The sequence below is a fragment of the Salvelinus fontinalis genome, chromosome 16, assembly GCF_029448725.1.
Source record: "Salvelinus fontinalis isolate EN_2023a chromosome 16, ASM2944872v1, whole genome shotgun sequence".
Taxonomy (NCBI): Eukaryota; Metazoa; Chordata; class Actinopteri; order Salmoniformes; family Salmonidae; genus Salvelinus; species Salvelinus fontinalis.
Window position 1 is genome coordinate 30,366,037 of NC_074680.1, and position 23,478 is coordinate 30,389,514.

A 23,478-nucleotide genomic window follows, 5' to 3' on the forward strand; every position below is an offset into this window, starting at 1 on the left:
TGTTTTCCACCATAATTTGCAAATAAATTAATTAAAAATCCTACAATGTGATTTTCTGGATTTTTTTTTCTCATTTTGTCTGTCATAGTTGAAGTGTACATATGATGAAAATTACAGGCCTCATCTTTTTAAGTGGGAGAACTTGCACAATTGGTGGCTGACATTTATTTTTTGCTCTACTGGATATATTATAGTTTTCTTGGTTGTAGAACTTTATTTTTGTGTCCAGTGCAATTTATTTAAATTTGCCTTGCTAACTTCAGTAGCTAGCTACCAGTTTTCTCCACCAGAATGGTAAAATGGCCGACGCTGACGAAAATGTTGTGGATTTTTTGTTGAAGAACTCCTTTCATTCTCTGGAGTACACGGTGCGAATTGAAAGCGAGGGTCGACCTCTGCCTGAGATCAGTCTCATGAAGAAGGATGAAAAAGGTGAGGGCGTTCAATATCAACTGGTATCAAAAGTATAGCTGGTTAACAGGAGCCTTTCATCAAGCCACCTGTATTGCTGGCCTTGCCTGCTTTTTGGAAAGTTTGAGCCTTGGTCGAAAGGTGGGTAGAGTGACTTGAAGAACATCGATCGTTCAGCAGACAGCATATAATCTAGTCTAAATATAAAGAATATGAACAAGTATAAGGTAGCTGCCGTTTGACAGGGTTTTCATCCCCCCAGGGTCAGGAGTTTTTTTTTCACCGATCCTGAAGAAGTTTTTAAGAGGTGATGTCCAGTCCACTCTACTACCATTGTGAACTCTGTCCTGCCATGAACTGAAGCCACGTCTCGTGTCCGCTCATCCACTGGCACATTGAATGTTTCCTCTCCAAGCACAATGAGTACCCCTATCAATTTTATCTCATTACTCTATGTAGAGTCAATCACATACACAAACACAATTACATTATTACACATCAATGATTTTACTCCTTGCTTGGACTAACTCATTCTTAGCTCTTTGGTCTAACTGTGTAGTGTGTTGTTACGGTTTTTTGTCTTCCCAGACAAATCCTGTCCTGCACTGAAGTCAAGCCTCCGAACACCTCAACTCATGCCCTCATTCAATCACTGCTGTGATCCCTTCCAAACACTGTGTAAGTAATCCTCTCATTCCCCATAATATTGTACTATAAATGTCTTTATTAAATGTTTTAGGTTAAAATAATGACTCTTTTGACAATTTTTGACACACATCTCCCATCCTCCACAATTTTTTTAAATCACCAGCCTCCACTGGTTGGAACCAATGTTCCAACCAGCAATAAATATTGTCAAATTTGAATAAACAAACCTTGATACAGTGAAACAAACATAAATTCTGAACAGATTTGACCACACCCCAAACAATTGCTTAAGACAGCTTGTTCCCTATAATGGTTGTCTTCAAACAAACACGAGTGCACAGAAAAAACGCCACAAAATTTCTACATGTACAAAGCTCTCACCTGAAGAGAATTGAGAGGTGCTTAATACCAGAAATACTCTATGTAATGACTGGTATTGTCTCCGCACTAACAATGGGAGTCATTGTCGTAAAGGCAGGCGGGAGGAAACGAGATCAGTTGGGAACATTCAAGCCAATGAGAGGGCAGATACGCACGTGAACGACAGACAACTCCGATATGAAATGGCAACCTCGAGAAAAACTAAGCTGCAACGAGCGTCCACTTATATCAATATATTCATAAAAACCTAAACATTACGGAACTTATTTTAGATCAAATAAGCCTATATTAGCAAATTAGCAATAAAAAAAAACGTGTTGACCAAATTCAACACTCTCAGACCTTCGTACAAAAAATACCCACTTGGTCTGCTTGGACAGATTTTGACAGGAGTGGAGCCTCTCGCTTTGCCTCTTTCTCTCTGTTTATACTTTCTACATGTCCGACACTATTTAGGGTTCCCTGGGAAACACTGATCAAAACATTGTTTCCTACCTTGTCACATAAACATAACTGAAGAGAATACATCCTGCCTGCCTAATAACTGTGCAATACAACGAGATAATGACCAGTAAGGTACAGTAAGATACTGTGCCCAGGGCATAACTGATTGATGACCCTAATGGAGCTGTACCGTTAGTTATCTGGGAAAACACTTAGTAGAGGGAATGTTGATGAAAGTAGCTTCCAGCTGAATTTAATCCACATTAAGGAAACAAACATATTTCCAGCCGTCTCCAGATCCCAGGATGCTGTGTGTGAGTATGAAGGATGAAGTATGTTGAGATTCCCTGAACAGTCATAGAAACTGACTATAAGGAGTAGTTGGAAGGGAGGATTTCACTTGGAAATAGAACAAGACAACGATCTCTTTCCAAAACAGCAGAGCAGAGATACTGTATCACATTTGGTGAGGCTTGAGTAAGGTTTTAATTCTGCTGTGACATACATAACAGTGGTTGTGAGGTGTTGGGTTGACTGGTACTGAAGATGTGAGCCTGACAAGAGACCCGACCAAGCAGACAGATTCAGAAATCAGACATTCCATCTCAGAGGAGTAGCGTGTGCAGACACCCACCCTCCCGGTTCCAGCAGCTGTGCACACAGAGAATAACATTTACCCAGCCAAATCCAGCGTGTTCTAATGAATTACTGCCTCTTCCAATGAAGAGAAAAAAAGAGTACCTGAGTATTTACAAGAGGAGACTCTTAGAGCAGATGTTTGTGCATGCCCCTCCCGTGGTAAAACATGGTGCTGCAGGCTACTGTGGATTCACTGAGGAGAACTACAGCTGGGGCTGGGACTACTGAGTTTGATCCAACCACAGAGAGACCATGATTCAGCTCAGACTCACATCCTCACATACCAGCGCATGGCTAGACCGAACTGATAAACAATCACATAAGCAAATACGCAGACAGACAGACAGACATATTATATAAACAGACAACTACTAGGCAATATACAGCCCTGGCAGACATTGTGTTGGACAGGCTCTGTGTGTCTCGCCCAGTTCCCATTATTCTCTCCCGTCTCTGTCTTTCCTCTTTTTGTTTATCTATCCCTCTGCTTTCGGTCTTCCTCTTTCTCTCTTACTTTCTCTCTGCAATGTTATGTATGCCAGCTCCCATGCAGATCTGAGCTTGGACAGATGGTCAAAAGCAAATGTGTTTACTTCCACACGGTTCCCAACAAAATTAACAGATGCCTGCATGTCTGTCTCCACAATAATGGTGTTAATAATGAAACAGAGCTGAGCTGATGGGAGAACAGCAGAAAGTGGATGGCAGTGAAGTTAAGACAGTATTGACCCTTACCTAGTCCCTCACTGCAGAGATTGAACAGGCATTCCCACAAGCATACCCACACACCATACACACACCCTTCCCACAGGCCTACAGTGCCTTCAGAAAGTACTCACACCCCTTGACTTTTTCCACATTTTGTTGTGTTACCAAGTGGGATTAAAATGGATTTATCTTTTATTTGATCTACACAAAATACTCTGCAATGTCATAGTTTTATTAATTAAAGCTGTCTTTCTAAAAGCCTCCCTAAAAGTCTCTAAAAGCTATGCACACCTGGATTGTACAGTGTTATTCTTTAAAAAAATATTCAAGCTCTGTGAAGTTGGTTGTTGATCATTGCTGGACTGACATTTTCAAGTCTTGCCATATACACTGCTCAAAAAAATAAAGGGAACACTTAAACAACACAATGTAACTCCAAGTCAATCACACTTCTGTGAAATCAAACTGTCCACTTAGGAAGCAACACTGATTGACAATACATTTCACATGCTGTTGTGCAAATGGAATAGACAAAAGGTGGAAATTATAGGCAATTAGCAAGACACCCCCAATAAAGGAGTGATTCTGCAGGTGGTGACCACAGACCACTTCTCAGTTCCTATGCTTCCTGGCTGATGTTTTGGTCACTTTTGAATGCTGGCGGTGCTCTCAGTCTAGTGGTAGCATGAGACGGAGTCTACAATCCACACAAGTGGCTCAGGTAGTGCAGCTCATCCAGGATGGCACATCAATGCGAGCTGTGGCAAGAAGGTTTGCTGTGTTCTTATTTTACAATGACGACCTATCCTGGCGAAACCCTCCCCTAACCCGGACGACGCTGGGCCAATTGTGCGCCGCCCTACGGGACTTCCAATCACGGCTAGTTGTGATACAGCCCAGGATCGAACCAGGGTCTGTAGTGACACCTCTAGCACTGATATGCAGTGCCTTAGACCGCTGCACCACTCAGGTGCCTCTGCTACAGTATTTCCAGGCTGTCAATATTGAAATATTCAGAATCTGGATCACTGACTAGAAAAAATGTATTTAGGCAGTTTTGCAACCAGAGTGAACAGGATGATTGGGAATAGTAAGAGAATAGTATATCATTATATTAGTCCTTCAGAATCAGCACAGCGTGTTGATTTGGCTAATATTCAGTCTGCCTGAGAAACACTTCATGGTGTTCTGATTACCTTGCGTTCTTTAAATTTCAAAGCAGAACATGGAGGATTTAGAAGATTGTCTTACATGCTACATTCCTCTGAAGGAGGTTTCTATTGTTATCTTGGCTGGTCTTGTTGTGAGTATATAGATGAGTGTGTGAGTAGGTCATATCTGTGCAGGGAATGGGAATTCATTTAGAGTATCTTGCTGTGGTGTTTTTTTCACTGAAAGGTGCCATAATCAACAAAGTGCTTACAGCATGTCTGTAGGTGGGAGATATAAAAACACCAATGCAATGCTATATCGTTCTCCATGGCTAATCAGTACGCTCCCTGGATGGATATCATTATCATGTCAACTGGAGCATGGGCGTCCTTCTGGTTCATTCTGGGCCCTTAGTGTCTCCAGTGAGAGTCCTTTTCTCATTGTTTCACAAATTACTCATCTTCCCTGATTGCCACTTAGAGGTGTGTTTTGGGGGGGTGAAGTTTTGTGGAAGGCTAATCGTTCCTCTCTCCTCTGACTCCTCTCTTCTTCTGTACTGGCTATTACAGCATAAGTCCATCCCAGTGCCTGCCCGTCTGTAGGATAACACTTAATAAACACACACCCAAATAGGCAATTAGAGTAAATTCCACAGGCACAAACGTCCTCCTACAACCATCTCATCTCCTCTTCCTCTCAGGGACATGACGTGACAAGGCAGGGGCTTATGGAGCAGAGAATCAGAGGGCTGAATAGGCACCTGATCTCCACTGCAGTGTAGCAAAACAACAAGAGAGCTACACTAAACACACCACTATAAAGCCATAGATACATTACATATAGTAAGTCCACAGTAGTAGCAATGAGGAATGTGAGGACCAATCCAGTGAGCGAGATTTAGAACAAAGAAGATGAAATGGTGTGTCAAGTTATGGAGTTAGGGCATCTACTCTTACACACCCCCACACCCTCCAGCGAGCCTGCTGAGAGAGATGACGCTCCAGCATGGAGCCATGGACACCCCAGGGTTTTCACAGTGGTTCCACAGCTTGGGTCACTGGAGCAGGGTAACAGCGTGCTTGGCAAAGCTCTGTTGCTCCCAGTCAGGCAGTGGCTGTCAGAGCTCATAGAGCAGCCAGCCTGTTCATCATCTCTACTTCAGCTCCCATCTTGGAATAGCCAGGCTGTGGAGCCATCACCATGCACCATGCCACTCCAGGATGGAGCACAGTGGTGGGTGATCCTAGGAGAGGACTGCAGACTGGTGGGAGAGGTGGTTAGATGGTGGATGGAGATGAGGCTGGTTAGACACAGACACAGGACACTGGGCAGGAGGAACACACTGGCCAGAGAGACCAGCCAAGGCAGAGCAGAGCTGGCTGAGAGACAAGACCACAGCTGGTTGGCTAATGTCCACTTTCTCACTGTGCGCCTGTAGGCATCATGCCAGAGGACAAATCCCAGTACTTCACATAACAGGTGGCCCAGATGACAAGAAATTATCCAGGGAACTGAGATCCTCGCTGGATATCAAAGTAACAGAACATCAGGTATCATCATAGCAATAGACATGCAGTGATGTGATGTTATCCATGTAGCCATTCAGACTGAAAAAACGATATGCTCCGCAAAAGACAGGAAAAATAAGGTAATATGGATACATTCATACATAGTCAGTGAATATGTATGTAATATAATGCTGTGTGTGAACAGTCATACAAATTATTGATTGTTGTTGTTCACTGCCTGGTCTGGGATAAATTATGAATCTGCTGTGGATGTCGGGGTTGGGCGGGCACGTGTCTGATGCAGCTGTGATGAGGAGAACCTGTGGTCTGGCAGGGACCAGGGCTCTCAGCTCCTATCCTCTTCCGAGGTCTCAGGGCCTGTCTGTCTGGGTGGCTCTCAGCCCAGATCCACCAGACAATGTGTGTGTGTGCGTTTGTATTAGAGTGTGTGGACACGCAGCTGTGTGAGGCTGGATGTTTCCTGGCTTGGTTCCCAAGGGCACCCTGATAAAGCCTGGCCTGGATGGAGGGAGGAGAGGGCAGGCTGGGGTCTGGCAGCTGTACAGAGGTCGGTCTATCTCTAGCCCTCACACTGCAGTCTCATGAGCCAAGCCCTGCTGAATGATCCACAGTCAACACCTGCCCATGTACCAGTGTCCGGGACACCGCACACAAATAAACGAGGATGCTCTGTAGACAAGAGGCGACACTACCTCTGGAAATATCTGGGTTATATAGACCCCTCCGCGCCCACGAGCGGGCGAGAGATTGATGAAACTCCTGAGAGAGGACAGAGCCCACATGGTCTGTTTAATCAGATTCATCCCTCTCGCTCTCCCTCCCTCTGTTCCAACCCTCTAATCAAGAGCCAGGTGTTCAACATGCGCTACAGTCAGTTCCCTCGCCCTCTCTCTGTCTCTTTCAATCTGTCTCTTTTTTTCTCTCCTCCTCCCATCCCTCCCTCTCACAGGTGGGTTTGTGCATGGCTCTAACCCTGTAATTAAACAATATCATTTCCCTTGCACCATCGAATCATATCTGACTTGAGATCATTGTAAGGCTGCTAGGCTAGCTATAACACAACAGAACAGAGGAGCACAGGGGAGTCAAGGCCAAGGGCACCAGGCTCTGACCCCCCAGTGAGACCCTGTTGTGTGGGTGCACTCAGGGGGAGGTGGAGAGGGCAGAGGAGGCATTAGTGGGCTCACAGATCAGAGGGAGCTGTATGTTGGAACAGACAGGTACACACACTCATACAGTATATGCACGTACACACACAGCTGGAGGTCTGGGGAGAGAGTAAGATCTAATTTCTCTCTGTGATGGGGGGTTTCTGACAGAGGGAGTTTGGTGTGTGTGTGTGATAGCGAGGGGCTGCCATGGGAGTGGTCTTCACAGATGGGGTTCAGTAATCCCTTAATGAATTCAATTACAGAGATGGGACCATAAATCAAAACTGAGCCCAGAGCTGAAGGCAAACTCATCTGTTGCCACAGAGAAACAATTTAGCCCTCCTCCTCCAGCTCCACATGTTGTTTACAGAGATGAGGCCAAAGGATTTATGTTTGTGAATTAGAAGCGCTTGCTGTAGCTGTTGCTTGGACTCTGCTATACCGCCCAAAACTAAGTTAGGCTGAATGCCTCGAGAGCCAAGCAGCAGTTCTCTACTCCCTTAACTATGCCACTGGTATTACAGAAGTGAAACAAGACATGTTATGTAAATATAAAACATAACTTGATGTTAAACTCATTACATAATGTAAGGCTACTCTTAACACTTTCCTGTCCTTCAAAGGTCACTCCCATCCAATATGTCAGTCCTACCTGTATGAAGATGTCAGCAAAAATCTGACAAAAGATGACAGCATCTGTCTATGACAATCTTTAACTTCTCAGATGATAATGCCTATAATAGGTATTCAGAGCAACAGAATACACCCACATCTATATTCCACAGTGGACAGCATAGCCTACCGCAGGGAGGTTGGTGTACAATGAGATTACAAAGAGAGGGTAAAGGAATCCCTTTAAGCTAAGGTCCTAGGAAATAATTGGGGTGAGGGAGCCAGGAGGGAGAATCAAAGTGCTGATGCAGAGAAAGGCAGAGTGAAGTGGAGGGAGTTCAAGGCAGGTGGGATTATTAGGGAAATTATTCTGGCAGAGCAGCAGCAGAGTCTGAACAGGCAGGCAGGGGAGGGATGGGGAGGGCCGAGCCCAGCAAGGTGCCTTTGAGCTGGCTGCCATTGGGTAAAGTTAGCGCCGCCGCTAAACTGTAGCTGTCAGAGAGAGGGAACCAACCAGGAAGGAGGAGAGGGGGTCATGCTGTGGCTGCCTTCATGTACTGTATGTTCATCTGCCTGGGCTATGAGTGTGGAGAGCAGGAAACAAGGGGGAAAGGGGGAGGAAAGGAGGAGTGGGCTTTCTCTCTTCACCTCTCTGAATCTACCTCACATCAATGCCAGAGGTCCTCTCCAAAAGTCTCATCGGCATTAGGAAAATTGCTGTTTAGTCAACTAGCATAAAAACATGCTGAAGAACGAATCCACACGGCCTTCTTGTCCGTTAGCACTGTGAAAGCGCATTAAGGTCACATAATACCACAAAACTACACAACCAACACATTTAATGTCTGTTTCCTTCAACAAACATTAAAGGTGACTGGAGTTACCAGACTGAAAGAATGAACTTCTCTACAGTAACATGTAGAGGAAAATACCAATGTCAAACTTTTGTGTAGAAGATGACGATTTAGATGACATGGGAAAAGGTACGGTGGCCCTAGGGGTGCAAATTAGCTAGGTAATTTGGTAAAAATCAGCAAAATATTTAAAAGACCTGCAAAATATTTCAGGTTGCAAAGTTAGTTAAAAAGTGGATAAATATTTTTGCCTTCGAAGTTTGGTAAAATGCTACGTCGTTAGCAGCCCAAGCTAGCTAAGTCGTTAGCAGCGATAACATGTTAGCTACGATGTTATCAACGGTAGCTAGTTAGCTACATCATTAGCGATGCTACAGCATTACTAACTGCTAACAAAATTGGGGGGCAATTTTGTTAATGTCATAAACATTATGAAGCAGGCATAATTGCAAACTTGACCACACGTTGGCCCGGTTTTGGAATTTTATGCAGAAGTAAACCCCACCAGAGCCCATGTTGAAGCTATGCGGGTAGCGCTTGAATAAAAAGCACACTGGTCCGTAAAATGTATTTGTAATAAATGCTGTAACCATAAGACGATCAAAGTTTACTTTAAAATGTACAGCATTTCAGGGAGATATCCAGGATTTTTTATTATCATGATAAATTGAGTCCAGTTTGTTGAGTAATGATAGTGTAACGACCCTGGGTTTATAAGCGTGGATATCGACTCTGCCGCTTGAGCATGCTTGTGGAGCACAGTCGATAGCGCGCTGGATTTCGGGCTAGAAGGCCGAGGGTTCGAGACCTGCTCGTTTCATTACATTGGTGTCAGAAGTGATTGGACCTTGCATCCACAAACGTGCGTGTGCTTGGCCGGTGAGTGCGTTCCTATACGATGTTGAGTCGTAAGCTAGCGCGAGGATGCGCTCTTTGAAAGGAGGGAGTTGTGTAAAGACCCTGGTTCTATAATGAGGAGCTCCCTATGCAGCGAACAGCCTGAGAGTAAATTATGCACACACCTGCAGCCAATAGGAGTACAGGTGTACCTATATAAGGGGATCCTTCCCCACAATCAACCTCCCATTATCTTCAGCAACAGGACTGGACTGAAGAAGCCTAGAAGAGAAGAGAGAAGACTCAGGATGAACCCGCTGTCGAGACCTTGTTGTCCTTCATGAGCACTCCTTTTCCACCCCCAAGAGCTCAGTGTTGCTGCTCCACAATGGTGGCTACCGACACACACAACTTATGTTTCATGTGTTTGGGTTCACAGCATGCTCACAGATCACCCGGAGTGCCCTAGCTGCACCCTCCTTTCTTTAAAGGAGAGGAAACAGAGGTGGTGGTTTTTCAGGGTAGATCTCCCTCTGGAAGATGCCATGTCTGTGCTAGCCTCAGGTTCTGAGGCGTCATATGACGACGGCGCCTCCAGAGATGACGAGGATGTTGGGAAGTGTCTGGGGTTTTTCCCGGAGAAAAACCAAGTCAACTGACCGAAGCTAAAATGAACCCCCTCCCTAAGGGGAACTTCACATCCTTGGACGAGGAAGAGACGGGCTCTGAGTTCTCAGCAGCCCCCTCCTACGCAACGGCTTCTCTGCGCTCTGACTTTACAGGGCTCATTGAGCTGGCCACCTAGAGATTACACTGCCCCCTATTACCCCCAACCCGGAGGTGGATTAGATGGTGGGCGGCCCTTGCTCTAGACCAGGGGTGTCAAACTCAAATACCCAGTGGGCCAAAATGTAAAACCTGAACAAAGTCGCGGGCCAACATTGAACCTTTTAATATGGACCCAAACAAGTTTTGCTTTAACATTGAATATGGAACAAGAATCGCTTATTAACATACAATATATAATTTAATAGTGGAGACATGCAAAATCAAATTTCAAATGAAAAAAACACATCAATGGCATTCATTTATTAAATAAATAAAATTTAAATAAATATCGTATGCCTCTTTTTTATTTGCAGCCTTTTGATTTAAATACCAAAATAAACTTTTTCCACTGGCTAATAATTTTACAAATAAAATGATAATAAATCAATCAACCATTCAAGCCCATGCCTTGTAGCAATAAAAAGTAAAGAAAACATTAATTATTGCACACTGATGTGACCAAGCCAGATACCTGGCATCTCTTCTTGGATGCTAGTTCATCAATGTCTGGGCTCAGGCTCTGAGCTGAAGAAATCCTCAGTATCGAGCGAAGGTGTTCATCAGTCAGACGTCTCCTGTAAGTTGTTTTGGTCATCTTCATCGAGGAGAAAAGTTGCTCGCATAGATAAGTGCTGCTGAACATGGAGAGCATCTGAGCAGCTTGGGTGCGGAGCTGAGGCATTGTGTCAGGGATGAACCGTGGAAACTGTGCGGTGCCCACAGCATCATACTTTGACTTCAGCATGTCGTTGCACTGGAGTTCAATCAGCTCCATTTGGATGTTGGTTGGTGCATTTTCCACATCAACTGCGAAGGGATTACTAAGCAGTTCAAACCTACATTTCTGGACATCGAAGTCGGCAAATCGCCGGCTAAACTCAGCGGCGAGAACACTGAGTTTTTCAGCAAACTGTGCGCATGGGAACACGGCGGTAGAGATCTGTGCTTTTATGGTTTGGCAGCAGGGAAAATGGCAAGGGTTTCCTTGCAACATCTGATTCTCCCACAGGCACAGTTTAGTTTTAAAGACCCTCACTGCAGCGTACATGTCTGTGATGATGCGCCCCCGCCCCTGAAGCTGCAGGTTCAGCGCATCGAGATGGCTCAAGATGTCACAGAGAAAGGCCAGCTCACACAGAAACTTTTGCTCCCGGAGCTCTGCTGTATCCTTCCCTTTGTTTTCCAGGAATTGACATATTTCCTCACGCAGCTCGAAACATCTGTTCAGTACTTTTCCTCTGCTTAGCCATCTCACCTCTGTGTGATACGGCACGTCTGCGTATTCCGAACCACACTCCTCTAGAATTTTTTTTAACTGGCGGTGATTCAGACCTTTGGCTCTTATAAAGTTAACTACCTGTGTTACTGTGGTCATAACATGTTCCATCTTTAGGGCTTTGGCACACAGTGATTCCTGATGTATGATGCAGTGGTAAACAGTTAGCTCACCTGCACAGTTCTCTTCCCGCATCTTCTCCCGAACCATGCCCACCAGTCCACTCTTTTTACCGCACATCGCTGGCGCACCATCTGTCGTTAATCCAACGACTTTATCCCACGGCAGCTTTATTTCAGTTACACATTTGGAAACCTCCTCAAAGATTTCCTTTCCTGTGGTTGTGCCATGCATTGATTTGAATCCCAATAGCTCCCCCGTAACACACAGATTTGAGTCAACTCCACGGATGAAGACTGACAGCTGAGCAGTATCAGATGCGTCGCAGCTCTCATCCACAGCGAGGGAGAACGCAACGAAATATTTCCCTTTTCCATCAGCTGGTCATACAGATTGGTGGCAAGATCACATGTGCGATCAGCTACTGTGTTCCTGCTCAGGCTCACGTTTGAAAATGCTTGCTTTTTCTCTGGGCATACGAGGACACAAACTTTCATCATGCACTTTTTCACGAACTCTCCCTCATTAAAGGGCCGGGCTGATTTTGCGATCTCTGCTGCCACTATATAACTAGCCTTTACAGCAGCCTCACTTTGTGATGTGGCTTTTTTGAACATATTCTGTTGTGAAACCAAACTTCTTTTCATCTCCTCTACTTTCTGGCTCCTTTGAGTCATGTCCAGGTCTTTGTATTTGTCATGGTGTTTCGTTTCATAGTGTCGTCTAATGTTGTACTCCTTACTTACAGCCACATTGACTCCACAAACAAGACAAACAGGTTTGTCTTTTACATATGTAAACAGATATTCTGCCTCCCACTTGTCCAGAAAGCTCCTGTTTTCTGCCTTTCTTTTCGCCATTTTTGGGAAGGGATAGCGCGCTGACAGTTGTAGCGTCTATGTTGCTATGACTACTGTCACAGAGAAGAGGGCGTTTCTGGGTCCTGTCCTGATTGGCGCGCGAAAACAACAGCAGAGCATTATGGGATTCGCAGTATTAGCGGTGAATGCGCTGTATAATACCGGCGGGCCAGCTCTAGTAGTAATTTGGTATTGTCTCGCGGGCCAAATATAATTACCCCGCGGGCCAGAGTTTGACACCCATGCTCTAGACCAAGACGGGAGGCTGTGCCTTTGGCACCTGCCATGCCCTAACTGACGAAATACGTGGAGGGTGCATGGGAGTCGCCTTCAACGGCCAGGGTGCCAGCGAAGGCGTGCATCCCATTCACCAGAGTGGACAGAAAACAGCCTCAGGAGATCCCTAGGCTCGAGGACACCCTAGCCGCGTACCTCGTCCCAGGTTTGAGCTCCTGGCCTTCGTTCCCGGAAACCCACATTACCTACGACTAAGGACAGACTCACAGCCCGGCTGGTAGGGAAGTCGTTCGCTCTAGGTGTACAAGCTGTATCAGCAGCTAATAATATTGCGTTCCTGGCGGCCTCCCTCTCCCGTCTCACCATGGGTAAGACTGAGCTGTCGGGAGAGGAGATAGAGGAAGCGTCGAGGACTTCACACAGCCCCATGTTGACTAGATGACGCAATCGCAGTTGGGGGACGGCGCACTAACTCAGGCAGGCGCCTCAGTGCAGCTCAGACCCGTGCTGCGTTCACGGAGGGCTGGAACCACAAGGTTACACATAACCAAAGTGTCGGCGCCCCCGTTTCTCACAGAATGCTCCAATATTTCCTACCCCTTTCGAGGGGGGCCCACCCTGGGCTGTCCCACCACTTCAATGTCGAGGGACAGCGGTGGCTTGGGCCATAGAGGAATACAGATCCTTCCTACTGTCTGTACCACAGCTTCACGCTCTCCCGCTCTGAGCATTACTCGGAGTGGCGGCTAAGCTGGACCCTGCAGAAGGGTTATGCCATACAATTCCACCGAACTTCTCCCGTTTTGGGGTGTGGTGGAGGCGGTGATGAAGACGCCAGAGAAAGTAGCCGCTATTGTAAAAGAGATTACGGATCTTTTGGCGAAGGAGGCAGTCACAGTAGTTCCCCAAGAGCAAAGGAACAGCGGGCTATATTCACCTTACTTCCTAGTGCCAAAAAACACTGGGGGAGAACGAGGCCAAACGGCCCTTTCTAATGCGTACGACAAAACGTCTGCTGGACGTATCTACAACAAAGACTTCTGTGTAAGCATAGACCTAAAGGACGCATACTTTTATGTGCCGGTGCATTCGCGTCACAGGAAGTTTCTGCGTTTCGCCTTCCAAGGGGTGCCGTATGAGTATGTGAGGATACCATTAGAGGTACGCCCCGGCACCTCGCACCTTTTCCAAATGCATGGTGGCGGCATTGGAATCGTTGTGTCGTAAAGGGATAAGGCTACTAGCCTACCTAGACGACCTACTGGTTCTCGCCCCGTCAGCAGAGCTGGCGAACGTACAAACGACACAGACAGTGATCTCACACATCTGGGGTTCGCTGTGAATTGGAAAAGGAGCACGCCTTGGCCCAGTCATCCGATTGTCTACCTGGGATTACAGCTAGAGTGACTATGAAGGCTCACATTTCAGATCCTCTATGGGATGTCTTGTTGCAAGCCCTACGAAGGTTTTATCCGAATCACATGGTGACGGCGCATTCCGTCATGACACTCTTGGGCCTCATGTCGTCTGCCCACTCCGTGGTTCTGCTGGGACTTCTGCACATGCACAGCGATGGTTTGCCCAAATACGACTGGACCCAGTGAAGCACTTTTGTCGTGCGTCCTGACATAAGGGGTCCCAATAGGCAGAGTGTCCTACATTCCAGTGTTTACAGAAGCTTGTCTGACTGGATGGGGAGGGACATGTCAGGCTCGGGCACTCAGGTGTGTGGCCTCCCTCGGGATGCCACATCAACCTCCTGGAGTTGGAGACAGTTTTACTGGTTCTGACCCACTTCGTGTCTACCCTATGGGGTCACGACGTGCTGGTCTGGTCGGACAACCGAACCACAGTAGCCTACATAAATCACTGAGGAGGAGTCAGGTCTCCTGCACTAAACCGGCTGGCGGAGGAATTGTGGCTGTGGGCTCACGAGTACCTTCGCTCGTTGACAGCAGCACACATTCAGAACGTCGGAGCAGACCTTGTCTTGAGGGGGTCCCCGAGACGGTGAGTGGCAGCTGCACCCCGACATTGTTCTCCAAATATGAGAACGGCTCGGGAGAGCCGAGGTGAACCTGTTCGCGTCAAGTGTGAATGCGCAGTGTCCCCTATGGTTTTCCCTACGAGCCCAGGACGAACCCCCACTAAGTATTTTTTTGCGCACCAACCGTGGCCAAATGTTCTCCTGTACGCATTTCCACCGCTGTCCTGCATTCTCCCACTGCTAGCCCGCATGAGAACAGCAGGGCTGTCAATCATATTGATAGCTCTCGATCGCCCAGGAGCTACGTGGTACGCGGAGATGACTCAAATGTTGATTGCGCAGTCATGGCCAATTCCACAGAGAGGACGCGCTGTCTCAGGCAGAAGGCATGATAAAATCGGCCAACCACTGAGGTTCTGGCCCCTGAAAGGGACAGGTTAGAGGTTATCTGATTCAGTAATCAGAACCATACAGGGCTCAGGTGCCAGTTCCACATCCAGGATGTATGCCAGCAGATGGAACGTGTTTTCACAATGGTGTGACACAGAGAATGTAGATCCCATGTGCTGTCAGGTCGAGAGCGTGCTCTCTTTCCTACAGTTCATGTTTGACAAGCAGCGCTCACCCGCCACCATTAAGGTGTTCATGGTAGGGATTTCAGCTTGTCATGAGGGGGTTTGGCAGAGACAGTCTTCAGCCACCCTCTAGTGAAACGGTTTCTATTGGGAACGCGACGGCTTAGGCCAGCGGCAAGAGCCACGCTGCTCCAGTGGGATTTAACTTTGGTACTTGAGGCGCTCTGCGAGATGCCGTTCGAGCCATTGAATCAAATCCCCCTCATGATGTTGTCTCTCAAGACGGCACTGTTGCTTGCTTAGACTACAGCCAAGGGTGTCACTGATTTGTGTGCTCTTTGGACGAGACCTGACTGCCTTGCCATCAATGGCGACTTGAGCAGAGCGGTGTCACATCCTAACCCGGCATTTATGCTGAAGGTTATTAAGAGCCCATATAGGTCACAGACCGTTGAGTTATGGGTCTTCTCCTCCCTCCCCCCCCCCTATGCGGAGCAGAGAGAGGAGAGGCTTCATCGCCTGTGTCCGGTGCGCGCCTTCGCGTGCTAAGTGCAGCGCATGGCGATAATTGGGTCATCGCCTCAGCTGTTTGTGTCACGGTGCTAGTATACTTGGTAGACCACTTTCAAAACAGCGGTTGTCTCATTGGCTTTGCGAAGGCATTGAGACGGCTTATGAGGCGACAGGGCGGCCACTGCCTCAGGGCGTCAGAGCCAACTCCACTCATGGAGTAGCGGAGTCTACGGCCCTTTTCAGAGGAACAGTAGTAGAGAACTAAGGCGGGAAACGTAGGATCAATGGACAGGGTTTCCATCAGGTCTCCTTTCTCTTATTAGAATGACTACATGACATGACTCCTGGCTGGGGGTTCATGTGTTGTATCTTACCCACAAGTCTATGACTGTGTTTGGGCGGAAGGATTAGGGATATAGTTTCTGTAACTGCTGTTACAGTACTATTAGACCAATATTTAATACTGACAGAGTTTGAGTTCATCGATCTGCTTGTACAGATTAGTATAGCTCATATTCTGTTTTATCTGCCCACTAGTCATTGGCGGTGTCTCTGGGAGCTCAGCCCCATAGGACTTAAGGCCCTGCCAACTCCCATTCTCGCTGAAGATCATTTTTCGGGAGGCTGTTTGTGGGAAAGCATCCCCTTATATAGGGACACCTGTACTCCTATTGGCTGCAGGTGTGTGCATAATTTCTCAGGCTGTTCGCTGCCTAGGCAGCAGGGTAATCCACTAGGAGCAGAGCTCCTCTATGGGGCTCCACTCCACTCATAGAACTGGAGTTACAAATCGATAGTTACCGGAGTTGTAAGTGCAGATATCCACTCTGCTGCTTGAGCATGCTGTTGGGGCAGTCGATAGCGCTCTGGACTTCGGGCTAGAAGGCAGAGGGTTCGAGACCTGCTCCCTGCCTGTTTCCAGCAAAGTGTTTGCGTGAAACTTGATCAAATAGGGGGAAAAAACAACCATATGAATTTAAAAAACAATTACCTGAACTTCGGCTAATTCAGACCAAACTTCAGACCCTGACATATTTCGAAGCCTTTGACCAAACTTCGCAGCCTATTATTTTGAAAGCTGGTTTGCCCCTTAGGGCCACTAAGGGGAGTGGGTGATATTAATCCTAAACCTGTTTCACAAAAATTACTTGACAGGGCAGCCATTTTACATATCATAAAACAGTATATCAGATGAGGTCATAAAATTATACTGAAAAAAGCTGACAAATAGCCTACGCTCCAGGCTTTGATGGCTCTGGAGGAGTAAAATGTGATATCTACACACAATGGTGCAGTAAAGCCCCCATCTGAGTGGGAGGTTGGGTTCAGCTGGCAATGAAGAGAGAAGAGGATGACGTGCCTCTGAGGTGAGGTGTGGTAATGTTCTAACATGTCAGCCCAGCCCAGACAGACCCTCTGTGACAGCGTTTGATGTGCGGTGGCGAGGAGATCCAGACCTCTCCATAAAGTTAACTCTACACCTCTACCAAGGGTGATATCTGATAGCCTTGAAAACCAACACCACTATAAAAAGCACAGAAATGGAATAAGACACCTTACCTTCTCTTAACCTTGCTTTATCCAATTGGAGATACTAGGTTGAGGATGCCTTTTAGCCAGCAGCTAAGTTACTGTAACATTTAACTTTGATTTCACAGTTAGAGGAGAATGGTCACTAAACCCGGTTGTTTCATGTATTCATGTCAAAAGCAGTTCTAACACTTATATCAAGACACAGCGAAAAGATGATAGTAGACAAATTAGAAAAGAGAATAAGAACAAACGTTTCCTGTTGGTAGGAGCTTTACTGAGACAGCCAATGCAAAACAAGTAACCTTCAACACAGACGGGTTAGTTGACGTCACGAAAACAATGCGCACACTTGAAAATGCGGCAGAAGTCTGTGTGTTGTGATTCTGGATGGCCAGATAACTAGCAACAATGACAAGAAACTACCATTTGGGGAAATTTCGGTGGCTTGTTTAGCTAGTTTTATTTCGTTCTTGATACCATGTCTTGTTTTTAGGTGTTTTCACTGATGTCACGTCTATGCTAATATGGCCAAAAATGTGCTAGCTAGCTAACCAACAACTGTAATGATGTAGTGCCCATTGTGCAAATGTATTTATGTTTTCAATAACACTGTAGACAAAATATAGGTTGTCAACAATCTAAGCCAACCTTGTTTTCCCCCATAGTTTTGCACGCGAGGGTTTTGTTGCTAATCAACCAACTCGTCTATATAGAGTAGCAGCAAAGTGGAAGGAGAGGCTGTGAACATTAGCCACATCCTAAATACACGTGTCAACACAGTGAACAAACCAACAGTAATCCTCCTAGTCAACATTTTACAAATAAAATCATTAAAGCGCATTTAGAAAATAATACCATAACGCAATGTCATTCATTTGGAATGTTTAACATTGCATAGTTCATCATCAACAATTAATATATTTGGCAGCTTTATGTATAATTAAAGCTGAGATGTGCGGTAGGCGCAACAAGCAATCCTGCATCATGGTAAAAAAATAAATAAATCGTAGTACATACTATGCTGTTCTATCGCACGTGCAATGATTTACGAGAAGAAAAAAAGTGTTGTTTGAAGTAATGTCTTTGTTGTTGTAATACCTCACAGACGTGGCAGTATCACCGCTATGGATTCCAGCTTTAACACTTTAGTGATTATCCAGTCCAAAATAGTTTGCAGAATTCTCCATAAAACAAATAATGAGAAATCATACCACATTAAATAAATAGCAGCTGTTGAAAAAGAAACCCAAAACCAAATCAAAATGCTACCAGTTCAAATTTACCTAATCCTATAATACAGGTTTCAAGACTAAATGTCATTGGCTGAATGCAACTTCATCACCTCGATTAACATGAGCATTTCAACTGAAACATACTCCATATGATTTTACATATTCAAGGCATGATCATAGCAATACTTTGGCTTCAGACGCAAGCTCGCATACAGCTGCTTTCATACTTTGTTCATGTGTAGCCATGATTTTTGAAATACTGATTGGACTAATACCGGTCTGTTGTAACTGTTCCCAACACATTAGGTAGTGTACTTCACTTTCATGTAATTACAGACATACTTATCCATGATGGGGGGGGGGGGGGGGGGGGGGGGGGGGGGGTTAACAAGCTAAGGCAAAGACAACATACACTACCGTTCAAATGTTTGGGGCCACTAAGAAATGTCCTTGTTTTTGAAAAGGAAAGCATATTTTTTGTCCATTAAAATAACATCAAATTAATCAGAAATACAGTGTAGACATTGTTAATGTTATAAATGACTATTGTAGCTGGAAACGGCAGATTTTTGTCATGGAATATCTACATAGGCGTACAGAGGCCCATTATCAGCAACCATCACTCCTGTGTTCCAATGGCACATTGTGTTAGCTAATCCAAGTTTATCATTTTAAAAGGCTAATTGATCATTAGAAACCAGTTTTGCAATTATGTTAGCACAGCTAAAAACTGTTGTTCTGATTAAAGAAGCAAGAAAAGGTGCTTTTCTTTCAAAAACAAGGACATTTCGAAGTGACCCCAAACTTTTGAATGGTAGTGTATACTTGAGTGACGTGAAATGTAGAATATGAAACATTACGTTTAGTCTCTTTGTTCGATCCAGCTCAATATTACCCATAACCTCTTATCTAGATAAAGGAGATATCCTGAGAAGAAATGGCTCCTGTCATCATTTCCATCCTCTTCACCATTCTGTGAGCATGAAAGCTGTCGCCGCCATCTCAATCAATGAGTCAATCTCTCCAAATGGGACAGGGGGTTGGAGTAGCACAACGGTCCAGACAAACAGGCCAAACCCAGTAGTGCTAGAAACCATCATCATCTTCACATCCATACTCTGGAGTAAAAGAAGACCGAATGATTACTCAACTGCTCTCAAAATACATGTTTTCAAACATATGTAGACACCCTGGTAGCCAGACAACCAATGCAAGAGGAGTTGATAATGCCGATCAAGAGATCTGGCTACCAGGCTAGTTTGAAGTACCTATCTTACTGACCGTTGCCTCCCAGCAGCTCCATGGCGCTGACGCAGGGCTCCTCCTCATCCTCCTCTTCCTCATCTGCCACATCGTCATAGACCACAGGCCCACTCTCGACCAGCACAGAGTGGGGCGACACCTCAGAGGCCATTGGCAGGGGGCTGGCTATCTAAGGAAACAATAAGGAAAAATCCACAAAATTAGTCCCCAACTGATAATATGATTCTGCACACTGAGCCTGAAAGCCTGAATAGATGTTCAATACAGAGGTTATAGCTAGCCTGATCACCCCCCCCCCCCCCCCCCATCCGAGTCCTACTGCATGTGGATATGGGCGGGATCCACAATGTGACGGAGGCCCATTTCAACTCCCTCTCCAGCAGCATGTTTAAGCTCCTGCTGGGCTCCATCTTCCCTCCCTCTCCATGGACACCCTGCCTCCCAGTGTGGAAAATGTCTCCTCATAATAGGAGATGGAAGTCTCATTATCATCAAAAGGAGGGAGAAAAAATTATAGAAATTATTCTCCAAACTAATTAGTGGGTGGGTGGCCACTGTGTGGTGAGGAAGGGTCTGAGTCCTGGGAAGGAGCTATGGGAGAGGCAGGGAGTGTTGAAAGACCCTTTCAAAGGGAATGAGAAGACATACTGATTCAACAATCTTGACCCCGGACAGTTTTAAAGGTGAGAGAACTGGGTGACCTTGGTGGAATCAGGTCAGTCATAACAGTGTGATGAGTCAGTGGTTCTCTGCCATGGCTTACACTGGGGGAAGGGCTTGACGAACTTGACTAGTCTCTTAGCTTTAAAGCCTGGAACAGTGAAATTAGGCTAGTCTCTATTCTATTGCAGAGGTTTATCACAGGAGCCTGACAGTTTCTCTGAGCTTGACGTGTAAACAGACATTTATTGCCAAGACTGTCAGGCAGAAGCACTGCACTGGGCAACTCAGTGCCATTTACTCCTAGAACATTTGTTTTGGAAATACAAAGAGAACCAGAAAAACTGCCAGGCAACAGCAAAGCACACATCTCCTTTCTCTCTCCTGTGCTCCTTTTCCTCTCCTTATATAATATGAATTCCAAGCAAACCCGGCCCCAACCAATCAGAGAAGCCATTTGATGCCAGTTCCCAGGGGGTGGTGAGGGGTTGCTTAGTAACAAGCTTTGTTGACCCGGCCCCTCGTGGCAAATGTTTTCTTCCTGGTTGCTGTAGCCTGCACTGGGAGATTCCATTCATGGCTGCCAACACCACATGAGTGAGAGAGAGCGAGCAAAAGAAGGGAATGGAGCGAGACACAGCAGCAGAGGTATGAAGAGTGGGTGCAGGAGAAAGTGAGGCTCCCTCCTGTACGTTCCAGCCCACACCCTTGAGTGCATGTGAACAACTCAGCGGGACATGGCCGCAGTCCTCTCCCATTAGTGAGCCTGCTGCCCCCCATCTGGTCCATAGGAGACTAAAGGGTTGGTTAAAGAAAAGACTCACCCAATTTGAATATTATATCGTATTTGTGCATCTCTGAGCGATGTTCTATCGATTCCCGGGGTCATTTCATGTTTTCATGTGTATCTGAGCCATCATCGTGCAAGCAGGCAGAAATACCGTATGATAAGTTTTGCATCCTATGAGGATATAACATTCAAAATGGGTGAAAACCATAGGTAGAGACAGAGAATCATGATTCCTTTTTTTCTTATTTTCTCAAGATAGTGTTAACGATAGTAGGCTTGGGCGGTATACCGTATATACCCTATACTGGGGTATTTTGAAAAAGCCACGGGATGGTTTTTCAATACAGCCAAAACTATTTATTTTTATACATTGGAATATTTGTAGCTTCTTTCTAAGTGAATACCTGCAGTCAACTGGTGCAATACGATTAAGATCGCCTAATATTTGTTTTGTGCATGTTGCAAACTGCATTTTGAGATACTTGCATAACTTTGAGCTGGGTTGTCTGTCCTAGTAGTAAATGTTTGCAAGCGCTTGTTTACCTAGCATCTGCTATGACAATTTCTTAGTACTTCTTAGCATTCTGGTAAGTGACTTTTTGACATTTATATATTTTTCAATAGCGCCCCATATGTGCACTACCGTAATACGGTATATCCCGGGATGGCACAGACACGGTATGAAGGTATGGAAATCTGGATACCCTTAGCGATAGTAAAAGTGTGTGTGTGTGTAAGAGACAAAAGCATGTGTAACATCTTACCTGGTCTAGAGCCAGCTTCTTAGGGGGGTGTGCTGATATGAAGGGCCGTAACCTGAGAGAAACAAAAACTTTGAAGAATAGACCACATGGCTGCAATGAATGGCAGAGATAACCGTTGAGAAAAGGACAAAGGCTGGAGCGAGACAGACAGACACAGAGGGAGAGAGAGAGATATTCTAACAGACAAAACACAGAGAGAGATGCAGTTGAAGTCAGAAGTTTACATACACTTAGGTTGGAGTCATTAAAACTTGTTTTTCAACCACTCCACAAATTTCTTGTTAAACTATAGTTTTGGCAAGTCGGTTAGGACATCTACTTTGTGCATGACAAGTAATTTTTCCAACAATTGTTTACGGAGAGATTATTTCACTGTATCACAATTCCAGTGGACAGAAGTTTACATACACTAAGTTGACTGTGCCTTTAAACAGCTTGGAAAATTCCAGAAATTGATGTCATGGCTTTAGAAGCTTCTGATTGACATAATTTGAGTCAATTGGAGGTGTACCTGTGGATGTATTTCAAGGCCTACCTTCAAACTCAGTGCCTCTTTGCTTGACATCATGACAAAATCAAAAGAAATCAGCAAAGACCTCAGCCAAAAAATTAATTGTAGACCTACACAAGTCTGGTTCATCCTTGGGAGCAATTTCCAAACGCCTGAAGGTACCACGATCATCTGTACAAACAATAGTACGCAAGTATAAACACGCAGCCATCATGCCGCTCAGGAAGGAAGTCCTGTTTCCTAGAGATTAACGTACTTTGGTGTGAAAAGTGCAAATCCATCAATGAACAACAGCAAAGGACCTTGTGAAGATGCTGGAGGAAACAGGTAAAAAAAAGTGGGGGCGGCAGGTAGCCTAGTGGTTAGAGCGTTGGACTTCTAACCGAAAGGTTGCAAGATCAAGTCCCCGAGCTCACAAGGTAAAAAATCTGTCGTTCTGCCCCTGAACAAGGCAGTTAACCCACTGTTCCGAGGCCATCATTGAAAATAAGACTTTGTTCTTAACTGACTTGCCTAGTTAAATAAAGATAAAATAGTATCTATATCCACAGTAAATGTTTGGAGGAAAAAGGGGGAGGCTTGCAAGCCGAAGAACACCATCCAACCGTAAGCACGGGGGTGGCAGCATCATGTTGTGGGGGTGGTTTGCTGCAGGGGGGACTGGTGCACTTCACAAAATAGATGGCATCATGACAAAGGAAAATTATGTGGATATATTGAAGCAACATCAAGATATCAGTCAGGAAGTTAAAGCTTGATCGCAAATGGGTCTTCTAAATGGACAATGACCCCAAGCATACTTCCAAAGTTGTGGCAAAATGGCTTAAGGACAACAAAGTCAAGGTATTGGAGTGGCCATCACAAAGCCCTGACCTCAATCCCATAGAAAATGTGGGCAGAACTGAAAAAGCGTGTGCGAGCAAGGAGGCCTACAAAACTAACTCGGTTACACCAACTCTGTCA

The 23,478-nt window shown here is 45.5% G+C and overlaps 1 protein-coding gene across 1 annotated transcript in view; it reads right to left on the minus strand.

Moving 5' to 3' along the window:
• The window catches only part of brf1a (BRF1 RNA polymerase III transcription initiation factor subunit a), a 140,152-nt gene that overhangs the window by 58,799 nt on the left and 57,875 nt on the right, over nucleotides 1-23,478 (minus strand). Inside the window, exons 17-19 of the mRNA XM_055865028.1 lie at nucleotides 22,005-22,056; nucleotides 19,809-19,959; nucleotides 17,323-19,645 (exon numbers count right to left, since the gene is read on the minus strand). Of these exons, the coding sequence (XP_055721003.1) occupies nucleotides 19,614-19,645; nucleotides 19,809-19,959; nucleotides 22,005-22,056 (235 nt within the window). The 3' untranslated portion in view covers nucleotides 17,323-19,613. The remainder of the gene's footprint in view (nucleotides 1-17,322; nucleotides 19,646-19,808; nucleotides 19,960-22,004; nucleotides 22,057-23,478) is intronic.